Source organism: Serpula lacrymans (assembly GCF_000218685.1).
Source record: "Serpula lacrymans var. lacrymans S7.9 unplaced genomic scaffold SERLAscaffold_15, whole genome shotgun sequence".
In the NCBI taxonomy this organism is placed as follows: Eukaryota; Fungi; Basidiomycota; class Agaricomycetes; order Boletales; family Serpulaceae; genus Serpula; species Serpula lacrymans.
Genome location: NW_006763304.1, coordinates 33349 through 54231, shown reverse-complemented (window position 1 = coordinate 54231; position 20883 = coordinate 33349). Strand labels below are relative to the sequence as shown.

Sequence of the window (20883 nt, the reverse complement as noted above, 5' to 3'; positions counted from 1 at the left end):
TTCGCTTTCCCAGTGAAAAATATTTCCTTGTCCTCGAACGACGTAAGAGGGTTCTTTGTAGACATATTAGCATTGATGTGGTTTGATGCGCTGATATTGGAAATCAAGCTCGTGACCTGGGATTGAGTTACGGGTGAGACTAGCACTTGGTTTTTGATCTGGACAGGTGTACGGACACGGACGTTTGTCTTCGCTGCATTAGACGTTGCATGTCCAACGCGAAGAACTGGAGGTGCCCCCACTGGTTGGCCGCTGCGGACGATCTTTGCGCTTTCAGAGGTAGATGGGGGTCCCTTGACAATATTTCGACGAGGGATATTCTGCTTGATAGGAATGAGAGGCTGACGGACGACCTTAACAGTACCTGTGGAAGCCATTGTCACCGGAGGACCCTTCGGCAGTCGTTTAGCGGTCATCTTGGATTTCGAGCCTGGAAAGGCAGTTGTAACACGGGATGTATTTTTCACTGTAGCCTTCACGCTGGTCTTCGCATGCTTGCTGATGATCTTCAGATCCTTTACTTGGTTGTCACCCGCGGTTACCTTCGGGGTCTCGACTGTAATCACCTTCATAGCACCATGATCCTTGGCGGTATCAATAACAACCTTTGAGGTCGCGAGAGCCGTCTTAAAGTGTGGAATCTTGCTGGCCTTCGGTGACAAAATCAAGCCTTGTGTTGTCGGGGCGTAGTCAGAGACAGTGAGTGATCTACGTTTCTTGTTCAGTACTTTGACTGGAGCGAACTGACTGGTTGGAGGCTTGGCAGTGGATTCGTCATTGGAGATGATGGGCTCCTCGAAAGGAGAACGATTGAGTTTGACGACTTCACCTCTAATCACATCTGCTCTACCCGTGGTTGTGGCAGGGGAAGACAGTGCCTTGTAGCCCCTCTTGGTCGTATGAATGGCTGTCACAAGGAAGGTAGAGTTAGACACCGGCGCCAGTGTGCTATCAACCATTGCCTAGTTGTACCGCATCAACATATAAAGTGGAAATAGAAAGGAAGAGAACAATGGCTAACCCGCGAGTGTACCCAGAAATACGTCGAGTTAAGCCAAGGCCAGGGCCTGAAGGGAATGTCGATGAACGTCAGATGAGGGACAGAGTATAATCAATGCTGACTGATATACGATAATGTGTAAATATTCCGTGCCAGCCTCCATAGGTAGTCTGAACTACAATAGCGACCAGCCACTATATAAGGTTAGACGACAAGATACAGGTTGCGATAACGTCGTTAATCGGCTTCTTGACACTATTAGTGTGTAGTTTCTGCATGGTGTATACCTAGAAAGGACTGAAAGTCAAAGAGCAGAAAAACAAGCCATTAAGGATAAAAGTGGACGTGAAGGTGAAGGTGAATCATTATCGTTGTAATCAATGCCAATCAGAACACTCATCTCCACACATAAGCCAGATAACATAAGAATATCCAGTGTAGAAATGCAGCTCTACGCACCAATTCACCAACCTTCTTGAACCGCTGAGCTGTAGTTCGCAGAATTTATTCAAAAAATCACTGCAACAGTCGTTGTACAGCTCGATTTATTGACGATCATATGCTTTGAGTACTTGACATGTTAGCAAAAGCGCATATATCCACACCCAATGTCAACAAGATGGTCTGAAAAAAAGGAACGCTGGCAATACTCGGCCATTAGTCTCCCTTGCTGACCTAATCCAACACATTGATGATAGTCGATCGATATCTTGTAAATAAGGTCTGCTTCAAAATAACGGTGGCGTGCAGAGTGCCCCCCTTCGGTGTCAATACAGCAAAAACACGAACACTATTCAAGCTCCGTTGATTGTCAGCAAGCTCAGCACTCAGCGAAAACTCTATGCTAATCACTATGCCTGCCTCATGTTGGGTCAGAAACTGACCATTCGCACCGGCGTACCTCATCCAGGAGGTCACGTCCTTCTGCCTGGGCAGCCTGGACACTGTCCGAGTGTACAGCTATGGCCTTGATGTTCAAGTTGGCTATCTCAGCCGCCTGTTCTGTTTGGTAAGCCCGATTATTTGTCGTGGTTAAGCTACTCACCTGAGTATTTCCCAAGGCAATGAGAGGGGTTACAATTAGTATAACTGGTGTTGTCGGTAAGTCCTTTACTCCATGTACTGGATTTGTGATTAATTCTTGAATTAACAGTAGCAGGCCATAGAAGACAGCCGTTTTGCCACCTCCTGAGCTCGTTGTTCTTGTGAAAGCCATTGGCTTTGTTCAGGTTGTATAGCTGCTATGCCAGCATTAGAATACATGTATCAATGTATCACCAGTATATATTTTTCCGTCTGATTTCACTAAGTCCTTGCTCTATCTACGCAATGCCGAATAGGCCGTTAAGCCGATGTGTGCCGTGCTGTTACGCACGAAGTGCTTAACAAAGTCTGAGGGTTCGTCGAGGTTTGTAAAGAGACTTATCCGAAGACAAGTTCAAGAACGTAGTTCTGAATGGAGGTTTTCCAACAGAAGTTGGTCTTCTTCTGAATAGAAGTCTTGATCTTGAGAGTCTAGCTTTGTAAGCATAAACTGCGTAGAATTGTATTAGAGAATACTACTGCTTGTTACATGGTATTTATAATGAAAAGGAATTGGTGATAGGAGTTAGGTCCTATCTAGGGCAGGTCCGTCTGTTGCGGACTAAGTACTATAATAGGTACTGTGAATGCGAGAGGAACGGAAGTGTACGTGAAGGAAATGAGTCATCGGTCCGATGGTATAACCGATGAGTAAAAAGAAATGAGTAGTCCTTAAATGTCCAATAGAGATCGTAACACGTGCAGTTTTCTCTCTACTTAAAACCACCGAACGGGGGCACCCACCAAATCAGCGTTATATTGGACTAGACTAGGTTACACTACTCTTTTGCCCACAGCTGTTAGTCCCGCTGTCGATGATGAGAACTGCTGTTAGAAAACCACACACAAAACAAACTAACACAAAATCCTCCCAGATTCCACGGAACTTGTTTATGGGCTTTGCCTCCTAGAACAGTGGAGTGGTCTGGTTGTTCGTGGGGTGGTACGTATAAAGATCCTTCAAAGTAAAACCCAGAGATGTATGGGTGTGGGTTTTGAGGAGGAGGGATAGTTGGAATATAGAAAGATAGGGGGCTTTGTGGCAAGTATAGACAAGCACTACCTTGCTAATTGTAGCACAAGGTAGGTTTGAGAACGACAAGGATGACGAGGTGATGAGGTTCCCAGTGATAGCAGGCTCCTGACGCACAAACTGTAGTGCTCAGAAGGACTCTAATCAAAAGGGATGACAATGACTTCAAAAGTTGGAAGTGACGATGACAGCAATTAACAGTGATAGCAGTGGGAAGTGTTGTGACCACACTGGATCACAAGTAGAAGAGTAGTGAACTTGAGATTAGAGAAGAAGTCTGGATTGGAGTTCTTTGTTGTTTTTTTTTTTTACAAGGTAAAATACAGGGGTTTATATAGTGAAAAGAAAGGTAGGCTATGCACAGTATAGCTGCGCAAAAAGAATGAGAAAGAACATGAAGGAATGAATATACGCTGACGAATCCTGCGTAGTTGCTACAGGATAAGATCATCAAAATAAGGGAAAGAAAAGGATAGAACAATGAATGCTGTGAGTAATGTCACAGGTTTGTACAGCCATAAAGTAAAGTTCAATAGCAAAAAGAGAGCAAGAAAATCATGATGTCATGGGAAGATGCAGTAAAAAAAGGGCAAGGCAAAACACTATCAGTATCAACACAGTTCCTTTATTGTCAGTCAGGCATTCTAAAAAAATATGTGTCCATAAAAATGATTCAAAAATCAAAAATAATCGCACTGTAAATGAATGTTCTGCTGAAGAAAAAGAAACTGGAGCCACCGGTCCACCACCTAGTCCAAATCCAACAGTTCCATGGCCTTACCAATGGACTGGTTGTGTTGGACCACCTGATCAAACGAGGGAGGGAGAGGAGTAGTTCCAATTTGGAACAAGTGAGTCCCAGGCAGCGTGTGGTAGCTGTAGCTGTAGCGAAGACGATGGACAAAAGATAAGTGTACCCAAGTGAATGGGACGGCGATGAAAATGGGCGACGCAAGGGGATGAACCTTCTCCAGCTCAAAAACTACCCACCCACGCTCCAACCAGGCAAGACGAGCGACCCATGTTTTGATAGTATATGATGGCAGATTGACGTCATGAAGATGGACCTGTTGCCCTATTTGGACCGGCTGCCGGGGCTTTGCTGATATCAGCAGTGGCACGTGGTAGTCAACGGATCGGCGACGGAAGCGGATAGGAAGTGGTGACATCAGAAATGGTGGGGGTGCAAATAATATGAGGAGGAGGAGGGTGGAGGTGACAAAAAAGTGGATTAGAATGGGGATCCAGAAACGACCATCAGGTGAGAATAAAAAGGAGAGGAAGGGGCCCATGGTGGGGCTAGGCAAAGGAAGGGGAGTAAGGGAAACAACAAAAGCGAGGGCGCAATGCAATGTGTAGCCAGTGGCGACGCGAAAATTTCCCGAAATGCCGAAACACGGAAAGTACCGGATGGAAAAGCAAAGGTGAGCGTGACTAGATTGCCTAATAGAGGTGGTGCTGATCAGCCACAAGTTTGAAACAGGCAATATTAATTACTATTTCACGTGGCACTGTGCCTGTGTGGCGCAAAGGCGAGTCTTTTTGAATATTTGCTTCGTTATTGACACCTGTCCATGCTACCAATCAATTTTGGTGCATGACAGCGGCCTGTGTGCAAAATGGCACAGGACTGAGAGAAGAGCACTGACATCACGGGCCTCTAGAGGAGCTGCGGAGACGTCCTCGACGACAGCAGTAGGAGTTGCAAAGACAGGTGCTGCAACAAGTGCAAGGGTGAGGAAAGCTTTGGTGAAATGCATTCTGAAGGTCTTTATAGTGGCGACGGAGAATATACTAACAATAGATGCGTGGTCTGCAGACAGGAGAGACTATTAATGTTGAACAACGAACAGCTGCTTTATATACCACAATAAATGAATGGAGACTGACTGAAATGGAAACGAAGAAACACTGGTGTGTAAACCAAGTAACAATGCTCCGCAAACCCATGCCAATCAGAGAATATAATCTTTAGCAAAAGAGCAATGATGTCGGTGGCGAACATCTGGTGGCATGACCAAGAAGGGAAGAAATCATCCAAAGTACCAAACCGCAATGGATTCAGACCATGCACCTTCCTGTTCTGGCCGGTGTCACTTGTGTTCATGTTGATGTTCCCAGCGATGTCGTCAAGGCCCGACATGCTGATCCTGCAGGGATTTGGATGAGCCGCTTGATCTGCAGTTGTTCAGAGACGACGACGACGACGGTGACCTATTCTACAAGAGAAGGCTTCATGCTTTGATCAATGGCAATGTATCACCGCCCAAGGCCGCTACTAATTTCGATACCTATTGTTGACGAAGCTAACATGTGACTCAAAGAGCTCATGAAGCGGCTGGACCCAAGGACCCTGACACCTGGAGAAGAAGAGAAGGGCATTGTAAGCATGCGCGCGATCACATTGACACCAAGTCCCAGCGGCAATATCGAGATGGTATTTTCAACAATCGCCAGGTTGTGTTCAACCTTTCCATTGCACCATCCCGGACAAGACAGGATCATCCATTTCCTTGAGGCGCTGAGAGCCATGTGGGAGCAACAAGTCCCCAATGGCGTTCCTGCAGAAGACCATAATGATCACTTTGAGACTCAAACAACCATATTGTGACCGTTCGGAGGAATTTGTATGGCCTTGGCCGCATGGAAGCATACAGAGTGTTTTCTTTGTTTGTCGACAGTAGGGAAACATGCTGACCAAAATAAATTGGAAAACAGAATATTCGTAGCCATATTCTAACATCTAGACTCCTGTCAATGGGAGCAAAATTCAACTTTGCTGATGCAACTGGCAAGCTGCCATTGCACGCATTATCGCTTCAGGTATCATGCGGCTTTCTCTTTCTTTGCAAGGCAATATTCTACCCTCCCAGCAACAACTATCCAGAATTGGAGAAGTACAAGGTCGGCGGACCGAACAGAATTGGTGGAGATGTGACTGCGGGAGCGCAGTAGATTATATGGCCATTGTGAAGGTCATTTTGCGTACTAGAAATGCAAAAAGGGGGAGAAGATGTATGGTCCTGGGACAATGTGGAGTATGGAGATATGGAAGCTGTGGAAGGATCAACTTGCGTTTGACACAGGGGATAAGATTCAATTCAAAAGCTCGGCTAGTGGCTAAGTTAGCGGGTCAGCACATCATAGCCTGGTAGCGTTCGAGGACCTAAGACTACATACAAAGGATTGTCACTTCCACTGTTCTGGTACAGTATAATAATCTATGCACCTTTCGTCCTCACTTGCCCGCTGCGATTTAGAGGCTAGTAAAAAGAAAGATCAGAAGATTCACGTTACAAGTTAATTGCAGATTGTTAGAGCTTGTACGGGAACTCTCACTTTTCAAAAAAAATCGATTTTTGCTTCGGCCCAGCTCCTCCCGGTTAGAGCGGAGAATGAAAATACACAGACTGCAAAGTTCTTGCACATACCCATAGTTAGCGCTACCAGCCATTATTATAAGTTTTGTCTTGCAGCTCAATATCGAGTCCGATTCTAATCGCATGGACGAAATAGAAATTCATAATCCGGAAACAGAGGACGAAAATCAAGCCCCATCCGATGTTGGAATTGTCAAGGTCAAAGCCTGGGCCTTGTTAGACAAAATTGTGCAATTGAGTGTTGATATCCAAGGGCTGGTAGCTCAGTTGGTTAGAGCACCGCCATATATAGGCAGAGGTCCTGGATTCAATCCCCGGCTGGTCCAATTTAATAAAACTAAGTCATTATATGGAAACAACTTTATTATTTACCTAAGTGAAACTCAGCCGCTGCCCGAGAGGCTATAGAAACAACTGAGGTATTCCTATACTAAACCCCCTACTACTTATAGTCGGAGGTGCTACTCGCTACAGTATAATGACTCCTAGGGGTACAATTGTGCTCCTAGGAGAACAATGGTTACTCCATGGAGTGGTGGCTATGCTCCATGGAGAACAATGGCTGCTTCGGCAGAGACCGGGTTTATCCGGTTTTGTCACTCCCACTCGAGTGCATGTAGTCCCATAGCTTTAGAGAATTTCCAGTGTTTTTCATGAGTGAGGGGTTTAGTGAGAATGTCTGCAACCATATCTCCTGTAGGAACGTATCTGATTACTGCCTCTCCCTTTGATACTAAGTCATCTCGGATAAAATGATATTTCCGTTGAATGTGTTTTGTGCGAGCACGGAACTGTGGATCTCGTGTAAGAATGATAGCTGCTTGATTGTCACAGTGCAATGTTGTAGGTCCATTTTGAGCATGTCCAATTTCTTCAAAAAATGTCCGAAGCCATGCAAGATGTTGTCCAGCATTGCTCAATCCAATGTACTCTGACTCCGTGGAGGATAAAGCTACCATGCTTTGTCTTTTGCTTGTCCAGGAGATTGCTCCTTGGATGGTGATAAAGACAAACCCTGATGTTGATCGAGACGTGTCTGGGTCTCCAGACCAATCTGCATCTGAATATCCATAGAAATCCATGTCCATGGAGACATCTGTGCCATCATATTGTAGTTCCATGTCCCTGGTTGCTTTCAGATATCGGAGGACACATTTTGCAGATTCTCAGTGGTGGCTCCTTGGAGCTGAGCTATGCCTGCTTAGTATTCCAACAACGTAGGCAATGTCTGGACGGGTTCCGAGCATGGCATACATGAGGGAGCCTACAATTGAGAGGTATGACACTTGGCGCCCTTCAATATGCATCTCGTGTTGCACAATATCTTCCCCTGGAGCATTTGCAAGGAGTTTTGATCCATGGGCCATTGGTGTCCATACTGGTTTGCAGTTTTTCATTCCAGTACGCTCCAAGACTGTGTTAATGTATTGGCATTGCAATAGGGATATTGTTTTGTTTGAACAATCACGTTGGATTTCTATTCCGAGGATGTATTTTGCTTCTCCAAGGTCCCGCATTTTGAATATGGATTCGAGTTTGGCTTTTGTGATATCCATGAATTTTCGGGATGAAGCTCCTAGGAGGAGGTCATCTACATAGACAACAACAAAGCATATTTGTTTGTTGTCCTGGAATATATAGAGACATGTTTCTGCATTTAGTCTTGTGAAACCAAGCTCCTGGAGCTTGCAATCAAAAGTTTTGTTCCATGTACAAGCAGCTTGTTTTAACCCGTAGATGGATTTCTTCAATCTCCAGCAGTATCCAGGTTGGATAGGAACACCCCCTGGAGGAAGCATGTACAGTTCTTCTTCAAGTTCTCCATTGAGATAAGCTGTGGATACGTCCATTTGATCAAGTTCTAGGTCGTACTTTGCTGCCAGGGCTAGAATAATTTGGATCAACTCTAAGTTTGCAACCGGAGCAAAAACCTCCTGGTAATCAATCCCCTCCCTTTGAGTAAAACCTCGTGCAACAATCTGGAGTTTGTATCTCTCAATGTTTCCGTTTTGATCAAACTTGATCCGGAACACAGGTTTTGATGTGATGGGTTTTACTCCCTTTGGAAGTGGAACAGTGTCATATACTGCATTAGTATTGAGACTTAGGAGTTCCTTCTCCAAGTCAGACTTCCATAATTCTCCATCCGGATGTGATAAGGCTTCCTTTAGTGTCCTTGGAAGGTCTGTGTTAGATGGACCGGTACTTGCTATTCCAGTAAAGAATGTCTCCTCTGTATCAGATGTTTCTTCATGAACCTCAGGAGTGTTAGGTTTCTCCATGAAATTGTCATGCTGCTCTTTTTGAGACTGTTTCTCATCTAGAGTCCTTTGATAATCTTGGTTTTTGTCTGCAGGACGGGTCTGGCGACTGCTTCTGCGTACTCCTAGGACTTCAGCAGGCATTACTGCTCTTTTAGGAACTTGTGCAGGTACTCCAGGGAGTAGACACATTTGTGTATTTGTTGCCCCACTCACTCCTGAAGGTGTTGAATCACTCCTCGAAGGTGTTGGATGACTCCTTGGAGGTGTTGTATGCCTTCCAGAAGCTGATCCAATGGACAGGCTGTCTAGCTGTATTCGGACTTTTTCCACATCAGCTGGCTGTATGTTGAGGGGCTGTCCTCCCACTGACTGTAACTCTACTTTGACTTTCTGTTCTGAAGATGGCCAGTGTTCAGGTCTTGGTTGTAGAGACCGTTGTGGAGGGTGTCTTAGCTGATCAGGTGCTCCCACTGCTCTCGGAACGTTTCCACGGAGGTATTGCCCCACTGCTCTCGGAACATCTTCATGCTGATATGGTTCCATTGCTTGTGGAACATCTCCTTGGAGATGTGGTTCCATTTGCAATTCATTTGGATCTCGGATCTGAGGGTCAGGATCATCCTCCTCCAATGTGTTTTGGTCTGGATAGTGAGCATTCTCTGGAATGAGTCCCTCCCACTGATCTGTGCTAGTGTCTGTGTTCCAGGGAGCAGTGTCATCCTTTTGTACCTTTCCGGATTCATTGAATATGACATGCCGACTGGAAAACACAGTCCGTTTTTCAGTGTCTAGGAGTTTGTAGGCTTGCTTTCCATGTGTGTAGCCAATCATTATGGCTTTGCGCCCCATGGAGTAAAACTTCCCTTGCTTTTTGTCTTTTGGAATCAAGGCATATGCTTGGCATCCAAAAGGGCAAAACAAAGTTGGATCAACTCTCCTTTTAAACAGTATTTCATATGGGGTCTTTTCATGGAGTCCTGATGCTGGGCTGTGTGCTGTGATATATGCAGCTGTTTGCATGGCATTTACCCAAAATGACTTTGGGAGCTTGGAATCATGGAGCATAGTGGTTGCTAATGTAGCCAATGTCTGATTCATGCGTTCTGCAATGCCATTTTTTTTCGGAGTATCTGCAGCTGTAATTTCTTGGATGACACCATCTCCTCGGAGTTGATTTTTGAATGCATTGCCAGTATATTCTCCTCCCCCATTGCTCCGGAGGAATTCTGTGTATAGTGGAGTGAAGTTTTCTTCTCCCAAATGAGTCCGGAAGAATGTTTGGACATCTTCTTTCCATTGCTTGTATCGTTCCAGTGCTTCACTTTTATGTTACAGGAAGTATGTCCATGGAAATTTGGAGAAATCATCTATAATGATAATCCAGTACCAAAAACCCTCCCTGGAAGTTGGTTTGATTGGTCCTCCAACATCTGTGTGCACAATGTGTATGGGGCGCTTGGCTCGGTTTCCTCCAGTGGACTTGAAAGGTAATTTCTTCATCTTTCCTAAAGCACAAGGTTCACAAAACTCCGGGGTTCCAGTAAGGGTGTCTATGTCCTGCAGCTGTCTTTTTATAACCATTCATTGCAAGCGGTCCATTCCAATGTGTCCCATTCTCCTGTACAATAAATTTACATCTACTGCTGCAAAAGCTGACTCCAGGTTGATTTCGGGTTTTGCTTGGATGTGATAAAGTCCTCGCTTGTGTAAGGCAGTGAGGATAAGTTCCTCCTTTTTCCGAACTTCACAAGCATTTAACCCTGCTGGAAAAAGTGTTGATAACCCCATTTTGGACAATTTGTGGACAGAGACGAGTGCTAACGTGAAGTTTGGCACAAGTAAGACATTTGACAGTGCAATATTGTAGTCCTTTTTGCCAACAGTTGTTTGTAGGATTACTGTTCCAATGCCAATGACATTTACAGAGGATTCATCCCCAAAACTGATTGTCCTCGGAGGATGCAGAACATGGTATGTTCCTGGCTCAAACCAGGAGCGGTGAGGGACCATGTGGGATGTTGCTCCGGAGTCAATAATAATTGTTGTTTTGGTCTTATCGGGTTCCGACACAAGGTAAGCTTGAATGCGTTTAGCAAGGGGCTTGGAAATATGTACATGTTCCAATGCAATATGACTCTGTTCCTCCTCGGAGTCAGATCCAGATGATTGCTCCGCTGTATTTGCCTTTTCCTTCTCTTTTCCTTTATCCTTGTGTCTTTCCTTTCCCTTCTTCCTTTGACCTTTTTCAGCTGACTGAAGTGTTCAACACTCCGAGGTGTTGTGTGATTTGGCTTTGTGGAGGTTACACCATTTCTCCTTGGATTTGAGTGCTGATTTGGAACCTCCAGGGGCCTTCCCTGACTGTCATGCAACTTCTGCAGTGATCCGGATCTCAACTGCATCAAAGGTAAGTTTATTTTCTTCAATCGTGTTGATTACTGATGACTGAAATATTTGCCATTCAGGAGTGCATGGGAGAGATTGGAGAAGAGCGAAAGCCATGAGTTTGGTATTAACTCCTAGTTTCATTTCGGAGAGGTGTGAATCAATTGTCCGGATTTTTGCAATGTAGTCCTGGATAGGTGATGTCCCATCCCAGGACAATTTGGTGAGTTGCTGGAATGAATAGAAGGCCGAGGCAATGTTGGATGTTTGATGGAGTGAGACAAGTTTATCAAATAACTCCTTGGAGCTGGTGAGGTCTCCAGTCCTTATTAGGAGGGCATCAGAGATGTGGTCCTGGATGATTCCATGTGCCTTCTCATCCTTAAGTATCCAGGTGATCTCAGGATCCTCCGAGGAGGTAGGTTTTCCTGGTGAGGGCTTAAGCTCCTCTCCAGTAACAACCCGGAGAACTTTTTCCCGGCGTAGCTTTGAGATGATCCGGAGTTTCCATATCTGAAAATTGTTGGGTCCAGTGAGAACTGGACATGCAGACGTATTGTGTGCTGTGGTCATGGTTCTGAGGTTGCCGTTTCAAATAAGAATTATTTCCTGCATAGCTTTTGCACACCAGGGCTCATAACCTAATAAAACTAAGTGAAACTCAGCCGCTGCCCGAGAGGCTATAGAAACAACTGAGGTATTCCTATACTAAACCCCCTACTACTTATAGTCGGAGGTGCTACTTGCTACAGTATAATGACTCCTAAGAGTACAATTGTGCTCCTAGGAGAACAATGGTTACTCCATGGAGTGGTGGCTATGCTCCATGGAGAACAATGGCTGCTTCGGCAGAGACCGGGTTTATCCGGTTTTGTCACAATTTGCTTTTCTGTACTCTCTGAGTCCAGTGTGGATTCTTACATCTGACTCACAGATTGCCTTGACTAGACAACAGATCCTCTCATATGGCCTGCAGATGTTGAGGTTCATGTCAATCCTTGTTCAGTCAATTGTTGCAACAGCTCAAGCTGTTGCTGAGGAGCAAGAGCAGCAACCACAGCCAAGGCAATATCATAACTCAATTCTGACAGGTTATGGATGGGTTAGAGAATTAATGGACGGTCATCCTGATCAAATAAGGACTGAGTTGGGGATGCGGTGAGAAGTATTTGTAAAGCTTATTGATTTCCTGCAGAGTCATGGGTATACTGTCATGCTGGAGGAACAAACCACCATCTTTCTGTATGCCTGCATCACCGGTCTATCTACCAGCCATATCGCTGAACACTTTCAATGTTCCAATGACACAATCACCAAGTATTTCAAGCGGATGTTTCAGGCTTTCACTTCCACCAATATCTACAACTCCTATGTACATCTTCCTGAGGATAATAAGGCCACACCAGCTGCTATTGCCGAAAACCCGAAACTTTGCCACTTCAAGGATGCCATTGGTGTAACAACCAAGAGTTAGTTACTCTGGCGCACAACTCAGACAAGCAAAAGAGTAATGATGAGGGAGTGGTTACCCCTTAGGCAGGACCGAGTTAGTTGTGGGTATACAACAGGAGGACTCACTGAGGAGTCTCCTGGATCTATTGGGTATTTATACTACTACAGGTTGTTTGTACATATGTACTATACAGTTAATGGAGGCAGTGGCTGATGATGTTGTAGGGTGCAGCTCGTGTGACCAGCTCCACTGCGTGAGATACTTGTAGCTAAAATAAGAAGAAAGGCAGCGCAGCACGAGAAAGGTGGAGTTTGAACAAAAGGAAAGTGCCACATGGCACAGTGTGTGAAAACTATAGAAGAAAGTTGAATTGGAGAATGAAAATTAAAGGTCCAAAAATTGCATTATCGTAACGGTTGGTGCAATTGGCGGCACCCATGTTGCCTGCAGCCCTTCGGCTGCAGAGCATGATGCTGCGCAAAATCGCAAGGGCGTGTTCTCGCAAAACTGCCTTTTGTGCTGCAATTTCAACATGCAGTTTACGTATGTCCTTAGTGGGTGGGTGGGGTCCGCTGCAGATGCCAGTCTCTTTTGTGATGCCCGCTCCCATGATCTGACATACCCCGTGGCCAATACTATCTGGCCGATGCGGGATTTCCCTCATGTGACCAGCTCCTTGTCCCCTACAGAGGTGTGCACTACCACCTGGCCAAATATGCTCGTGGAAACCACAGGTGAGTCCCTAATATATATATTTGGACTAAGCTCACTTCTAAAAGGCCCCAGAACCCGTGAGAGTATTTCAATTTATGCCATGCATCAGCTCAGAACATCATTGAGCGTATCTTTAGCGTTCTGAAGCGCCAGTTTTCAATCTTGAAAGCTGCACCTGAATACAACATGTCTGTGCAGGCTCTCATCCCACCCGCTGTTTGCTTCCTTCACAACTTCATCCATACTCATGATCCAACCGATGACAAAGACAATGACAAAGACACTGATCTTCTCACACCCAATAATGGCAATAACGGGGAGCTTTCATATCAAGTAATATTGGAGGCAGCTCATCTTGCAGCAAACAGCCAACAAGATAAAATTGCTCAGGAGATGTGGGTAGACTATCAAGCAGAGCTGCAAAAGAGAGGGTTGTTGTAAGTCAATATACTATGATTTTCATTTTCTCAAAGTCACGCATGAATGGATTGACTTGACCAATAATTTTATTGTGGTATGGAGAACATAGATATAGGTACATTGTAGGTAAGACCACTGATCATACTACTAACTAAGCAAGCTTTGAGCAAACATAGACACCGCAAAACTCATTGTTCTGCAAAAGCTGAGGTATGTATCTACAACTACAATATTGTGCTCAAAAATTTGAAACAGTTTGACTGAATCATCTACTCCCAGATACTGATTGTTCTTCAACACAGCAGAGATGGCATGGCTTCAATGGACATGTTCTGGGTTTGGAACAGGTGTTTCTGGCTGGGAGACTTTGGGAGGAGGAGCAGGGGGAGCAGAGGGAGCTTCCGTACTGAGGCCAATGTCTAGTTTAATATTGAAGTCCCGCATGATGGGGAGGAACTCGCCAAGTCTGTTGTTCAGGCCAATGAGCGCATTGGCAGTGGTATTATGTGGGGATTTGTTGGAACCTTGGCTTCAATTGCTTCCACCGGCGCTCTTGCTGTGGGAGATGACAGTTGCGCCTTCATCAATGTCAATGTCAGCATCTCCAGCTGAGCGCTTGCTGCTAGCTGAAGTGGTCAAACTCATGGGAGGAAGCACGGCTGCGGGGGTTGGGGGGGGGAAGGCCACCAAGCCAGTTGTTGATACAACCAGGAGGATCCTTTGCAGCTATGTCAGACACAGCTGCACAAGGGATGGCAGGTGCAGCAGCCACAACAGCGGGCACTGCATGAGAGACGGTAGGTGCAGTGGGTGTAACAGGTGCAGGCACAATAGACGTGGTAGAACTTGTGGTGGCGGAAACAGGCGGAGTAAATACCTGGGTGGTGGATGTGGACGTCTTCAGCACTTTTGGGGCTTGGGGTACTCTAGGGGTGCGAAAGGCATTTGAGCCCTTGGCATGCTGACCCCCCAGCAGCTCCTGCATAGCGCTATAATGCACCCACCCCTCCCTCTTGTACACTTTTGCTCTCGGATTTTTCTACATATTGATGCTGATTCAGACTCCTCCCCATGCAGGTAAAAACTGTTCAATTGAGAACTTCTGGGAAGTGTCTAGCCACTTGCTAAGAGCTAACAGGGACAGAACTAGAGTCCAGTATGAGTAACTATATTATCAGAGAGTACAGAATGTGTACAGTACCTAGAGTCCAGTATGAGTAACTAAAGAATAGGAATACTGGACTCTGCAATACTAATCCGAAGTTTTGTAAACAAAGGTAAACAAATCAGCCACAAAGGCGAAATTATAGAATGCTCAGTGAATACTGAACAATAGAGCAAAAGGAATAAAGAGGAAAGTGATTTAGAAAGAAGAGAAAATAGATAGCACAACTAGGTGCAGAATCACCAAAACTAACAAAAACCAGGTATGTACCTCAACAATTTCTGCCCAAACCACTTCACTTTTGTCAAGTATATTCAGCCCTAGTCTGTTGTCCCACAGTACACCAGATAAGTTTGCAATTGCACTGATTTCATTGTATTTGGTATGGAGCTACATTTACACACAATTTTTGTTAGCAAACAGTGTACGGCAGGGTACAATATACATCTACAAACCCTGCCCCATTTTGAACCACAGCAAGTAGCACTTCTTGCTGGTCCTTTCGCAAGGAGAGGTGCAATGTCAGCTGTCACCCCTGGCCAAAATGCCCTCCTAAAGTTGAGGCTGTCCCCTCCTTGTGCACGATGTTTCTTGATGTAGCTGATATAAGGGCTGTAGCTTTGATCTCAGTCCAAATGGCATTGCCACTACTGCTCTGACTGACACTCTCTCCTTCATCTTCTACTTCTTGGTTGTTTGATTTCTGGGACTGACTTTTTCTCATTCTGAGGGATTTTTGTGGTCATTTTCCAGGAGGGACGTGGTCCAGGGTATGTTCTACACCATATTTTTGTTTCATTCTGGGCATGAGGACAGTTGAAGAATCATTGACCAATGGACAACATATATATTGTTCCCTTTGTGCCATGATGCAGACTGTACTCCCAAAGAGAGTACGGCGTGCTTTGACTCCAATGGCTCCCCGGCATCATGTGGCTGAAAAGTTGGAAAAACGAATATTTTCTGAAAATTGAGTTCCCGTACAAGCTCTAGAGCTTGTATGGGAACTCTGTTTTTCCTGAATTTTGTTTTTTTTTGTTTCAGCTATGATCTGCCAGGATGCCATTGGAGAGACGGATAGGCATCCATCCCATGAGCTATTAATGGGTACTTCCATCAACCTTATGTCTAGAGTAAAAAAATGCAGGGCCTCCAGCCCAACCCTAGTCCCAGTTCCTTCACCAAAACAACTGCAACATTCTACCAGGATGAATCAAGACCTCCAGCCTGCTCAGGACATGTTTATGGAGGTTGCAATGGATGTTGAAGAAGGAAATGGCACAGGCGCCCAAGATAACAGTAGCAACAATGTCATTTGGAGTGAAGCAGAGATATTGGCTCTTATCTAGTTTATCACCACCAACAGCACAGAGGGTGGGGACGGTTTGAATCTCAAGACTGTGTTCCGGCCTATGGTGCTCTTCTTACTAAGGGACAAGCAAAGAGCACCACTTTCTGCAGTTTAAAGTGGGGCAGGGTACATTATCTAATCTGTCATCAATTGCTGAATATCAACCTCAAGGTTTACAGCTTCGTACAAAGTACAATTTAGTGAAGCCCATCACCAACTTGTCAGGCATTCCTTGGGATGATCAACCTCAAGGTTTACAGCTTCATACAAAGTACAATTTAGTGAAGCCTATCACCAACTTGTCAGGCATTTCTTGGGATGATGAGCTAGGTCTTAACATACTTGATGAAAGAGAAACAGTCTGGAAGGAACTCATTACAGTATGATGATACATTTTGGCTTTATGACTGATAGCTAATCACTACACAGAAAAATCTGGTAGCAAAGAGCTTTTGGAAGAAGGGCTGGACCCATTTTTCCGCCATGCATGCCTTGTTGGGTGGAGTCCCAGCCAAGGGTACCAATGTATTCTGTGTCCCCAAAGTCCCGAAGCATGCTAAGGCCCCCAAAGCCCCCAAACTACCACCTTCCATTAATGTTCCCTCCAATCAGCCTAACACTGGTGCCTTTGCAATGAATACCAGCACCACCAGCCCTGAATCATCTGGCGGCGTAAAAAGTTGGATTGGTGGCGTTGAGTCTCCAACATCTATCCATGCTCCCACCACCTCATCTATAACAACTATCAGCAGCAAGCGCTCAGCACGAGATGCCGCACTCTCAGATGATAACACAGAGGATAGCACTACTGTCATATCTCGCACCAAGAGTGCAGGCAATGGCAGCAAAGGCTCTAACAAGGCCCCACGCAACACCACTGCCAATGCTCTCAGTGGGTTGAACAACTGGTTGGGGGAAATCATCCCCATCTTCAAGGACTTCAACTCAAAACTCAACATCAGCCTTGCTCCACCTGCCTCCCCAGTTATTGCCCCTTTGCAAATGGCTTCGGTGGAAAACTGCTCCACTATGTCTACCACTGTACCACCCATTGCTACTACCTTCATTACTCCCCCTACTGCAACTGATGCCTTACAAGGCAGCTTGTCTATGCAGCCAGCCCATGCTCACCATTGTGCTGCTATCACCTTCATGATGCAACACAACAAATATCTGGGAGTTGAGAACTCTGACAAATTATTACATTTATTTGAGCAAGATGTCATAGCCATGGATACGTATCTCAGTCTCCTAGAATCTGATGAACTTTGCAAGGCATATGTAAAGTCAAAGCTGGAGTAAGATAGATATTGTGGATGGAGTTTAGCGTACTGTATTGCTTACCTGTGTTTTTGTTGTATTGTTTATCTTGTTATCTTGTAATACTGTGTGTCTTTGACGAATCTAACATTTTGTTTTTGTTGACTGAATCTGAATAAATTCTTGGTAACAAATCACATTGTAAGGATGCAAAAACATGTAAACTAAAGTAGGCCCCTTCTACCTAGCTCCTGCTGATAATCAATCCACATAGCACGAGCGATCCAATTACAGTGATTATTGGCGGCAGTACAGTTTGCAGTGCCTCCATTGGTGGGGTATGAGAAAGCTCACCATTGTCAACCTCGGGAATAGGGTTGAGGAGGGCAATGTCATCAGGAGTGTTGATATCAGATGGATCATGGGTCTTGATGAAGTTGTGCAGCATACAGACTGCATGTGGAACCTTGGCTTGGATGGACATGTTGTACTGACATGTTGTACTCTATAGCGACCCTCAAAATCCCAAATTGGCCCTTCAAAACACCAAATATTTGCTCCACAATATTTTGGGTAGATGCATGGTGTAGATTAAAATATTCCTCGGGATTTTGAGGTTTAAAAATGATTTTTAGTCTACTGTAACATAGTAAATAGATGCTGTACATTACCTGCAATTTCCCTGAGCATATTCAGCCAAATGATAGCGGACACCTCTGTAGAGGACCAGCAATTGGTCACATGAAGGAATCCCGCATCAGCGAGATAGTAGTGATGATGAGGGATGTACAAGTCATGGGTCTGAGCGTCATGGAACAGGCTGGCATCTGCAACTGACCCCTCCCAGCTGCTAAGCAAGTATATGAACTTTATATTGGAGTCACAGCACATCAAGTATTTCTGGGTGACTGAACCCTTCCGATTGCGAGAGGCTGCACATTTTGCTGCAGAAGGACTGCAAACGATATGGGTGCCATCAATTGCACCAATGGCACCCGCAAAATGGCAAAGCTTCGGGTTATTGCTGATGGCAAATGGCGTAGGGGCATTGGCATCTGGTAGATGTATATACACATTGTAGATATTAGGGCAAGTGAAAGCTGCATTCTCTTGAAGTATCTAGAGACTGTGTCATTGGAACGTTGGAAATGTTTGGCAATGTGGCAAATAGACAATCCTTTCACACATGTGTACAGAAAAATGGCGAGTTGTTCTTCAATCAACACATGCTTTGAATCTGAGTATCTATTGGCCTGCAATAAATCTAACAAATTTGAGAAAGCTTCCTGCCGCACCCCAAGCTCCGTCTTGATACAATCAGGATGCCCATCTATCAATTCCCTGACCCATCCATAGCCTGTCAGGACCGAGTTGTGGTACGGTCTTGGTTTGGGGTGTTGCACTTGTTTTCCCACTATAGCCCAAGTAGCGTATACAATTGATTTGACAATGATAGAAGCTAGTTTTGACATTTGTAAACGGGCCAACAACGGCAGAGATACTTTCTCTAACCAAGCCTGCACCTCAGAGTTAGGTTTGGGGCTCGTTAAGTAGTGCGTCGTTTCATGGCAGCCAGTATTAACATAATGATGGGACTGTACTACTGGTGAGCCTGGCCCTGCATTTTGTGACAGCAGAGGGCCTGGCCTATATGACAAAAAAATACCACCCTTATTATCAGGGCGGCTGATTAAGTCATTCTTGGGAACTTCACAGTCATTGCTGGTTGCTGATACTGGGAAATTGAGAGAGTATATTCCCACGTTTGACAAACACGGGGGCCTAAGGACTGCTGGGGAACAAAGGTCACTCCCAGTCTGGGAGTGACTCCCTATCATAGCACCATTCGCAAAGTTGAGAACATTGTTAGGGCCGCAGGAATAGTTGGAAAAGTTGGACTTACTATGTGGTAAGTCCGTTTTATTCTCCTCCTCCTGCTCTCTTTTTTCTCTCTCCTTGTTTTGTCTCTCCTCTGTCTCCTTGCTGAATGGAGACTCTTCCAAGCATGCCTCAATTTCTTCATTGGTAAGTCTTGAAGCGGCTGTGGGAGCGCTGAAAACGGTTTATACGGGATGATAATGAGGAGACGAGGAGACGACAGAGATAGTGGGGGAAAGGAAACAATGAGGAGATGAACTGATAGAGATATTAGTAGTCATCTGACCATGGTCAGACAAAGGTTTGATGATCGAATTTGAAGTCCGTGCCATTTCAAAATGAACGTTCGGCAGATTAAAATGAACCAGGTCTAAAATGAGACTGCTTCCCGAAACGTCAAAGACTCTCAGCATCACGTGACCATAATTGATGCCGAGCTAGGGATTCGGACCGTATTGGCTATACTGTGCTGAGTTTAGCAACAGGTAGTCGGTACATTCCGGGCTTTCTCCTATTTTTAACGTTTGACCCAAATTAACCACAGTGTCATAAAAATAGCCGTTTCTAGTGAGAAAAAGAACATCACCCATGGCATGACTAATAGTCTCGGCATTACCAGAGACGGTGATCTCCGACAGAGGACCACAATTCGCTAGCGAATTTACAAAAGAACTATGCCGGATGCTGGGCATCAAACCTAAATTATCAACAGTGTTCCATCCGCAAACTGATGGACAAACGGAGAGACTCAACCAGGAGTTGAAACAGTATCTCCGGATATTTATTAATGACAGACAGACGGATTGGGCCAAGTGACTAAAAATAGCCCAGTTCACATACAATGTCAAACAGTCGTCGGCTACAGGAAAAGCACCATTTGAGGTTACTAGATCGTACCTCCCCAGAATGGGTGTAGAACCTGGCAAAAGCAAAAACGAGGCTGCTGGGAACATGGTAAAAGACATGAAGGCTGTCTTAGACGAAACGCGCAAGGCGCTATTTAGAACTGCAGAGCAGATGAAAGACAGGGCAGAGCGTAGACGCTCTAAGGCCCCTGATTACAAGGTTGGCGACCTGGTCTGGTTAGACACCGACCATTTCAAATTAAAAGATCGGCAGTCCAGAAAACTGACCGAAAAGTGGATTGGTCCTTACCGGATTAAGGAAGTCAAACCCAATGCGGTGGAGCTAGAACTCCCAAAACGAATGAGGGTAGTACCCACGGTCAATATTAGCCGTGTGAAACCCTACAAAGGACCGCTGCCAGGACAGCGTGTAGACCGGCCCGGACCGGTTGTAGTCACCCAGGAAGGTGAAGAAGAGTTCGAGGTTGAACAAGTGGTAGACGCACGCTTGAAGCGTGGTAAATTAGAGTTCCTGGTCCTATGGAAGGGCTATGGAGACGAGGACAAAACGTGGGAACCAGAAACCCATCTGGAAAACTCCCGCAACGCTGTTCGCGAATTTTATTCCAAGAATCCCTCAGCTCCCAGGAAG

General features: G+C 45.2%; 4 protein-coding genes across 4 annotated transcripts; 2 read left to right on the top strand and 2 right to left on the bottom strand.

The window, feature by feature from the left end:
- Window positions 1-1754: 1754 nt before the first annotated feature.
- Window positions 1755-2216, bottom strand: SERLADRAFT_477992 (uncharacterized protein; the record flags this gene model as incomplete). Its single annotated transcript, XM_007323119.1, has 2 exons — window positions 1755-1788; window positions 1817-2216. One exon carries the CDS (start codon window positions 2214-2216, stop codon window positions 1863-1865), a length of 354 nt encoding a protein of 117 aa, XP_007323181.1.
- A 2888-nt stretch (window positions 2217-5104) lies between these two features.
- SERLADRAFT_442575 (uncharacterized protein) lies at window positions 5105-5417 on the top strand (the record flags this gene model as incomplete). The annotated part of the gene is made up of 2 exons (XM_007323118.1): window positions 5105-5223; window positions 5273-5417. The coding sequence occupies 2 exons, from the start codon at window positions 5105-5107 to the stop codon at window positions 5415-5417; spliced, it is 264 nt and encodes an 87-aa protein (XP_007323180.1).
- An 8633-nt stretch (window positions 5418-14050) lies between these two features.
- Window positions 14051-14717, bottom strand: SERLADRAFT_442571 (uncharacterized protein; the record flags this gene model as incomplete). The annotated part of the gene is made up of 3 exons (XM_007323117.1): window positions 14051-14198; window positions 14257-14310; window positions 14374-14717. The coding sequence occupies 3 exons, from the start codon at window positions 14715-14717 to the stop codon at window positions 14051-14053; spliced, it is 546 nt and encodes a 181-aa protein (XP_007323179.1).
- Window positions 14718-15943: 1226 nt separating this feature from the next.
- Window positions 15944-17404, top strand: SERLADRAFT_411269 (uncharacterized protein; the record flags this gene model as incomplete). The annotated part of the gene is made up of 5 exons (XM_007323116.1): window positions 15944-16207; window positions 16264-16374; window positions 16428-16628; window positions 16678-17289; window positions 17348-17404. 5 exons carry the CDS (start codon window positions 15944-15946, stop codon window positions 17402-17404), a joined length of 1245 nt encoding a protein of 414 aa, XP_007323178.1.
- Window positions 17405-20883: the final 3479 nt, after the last annotated feature.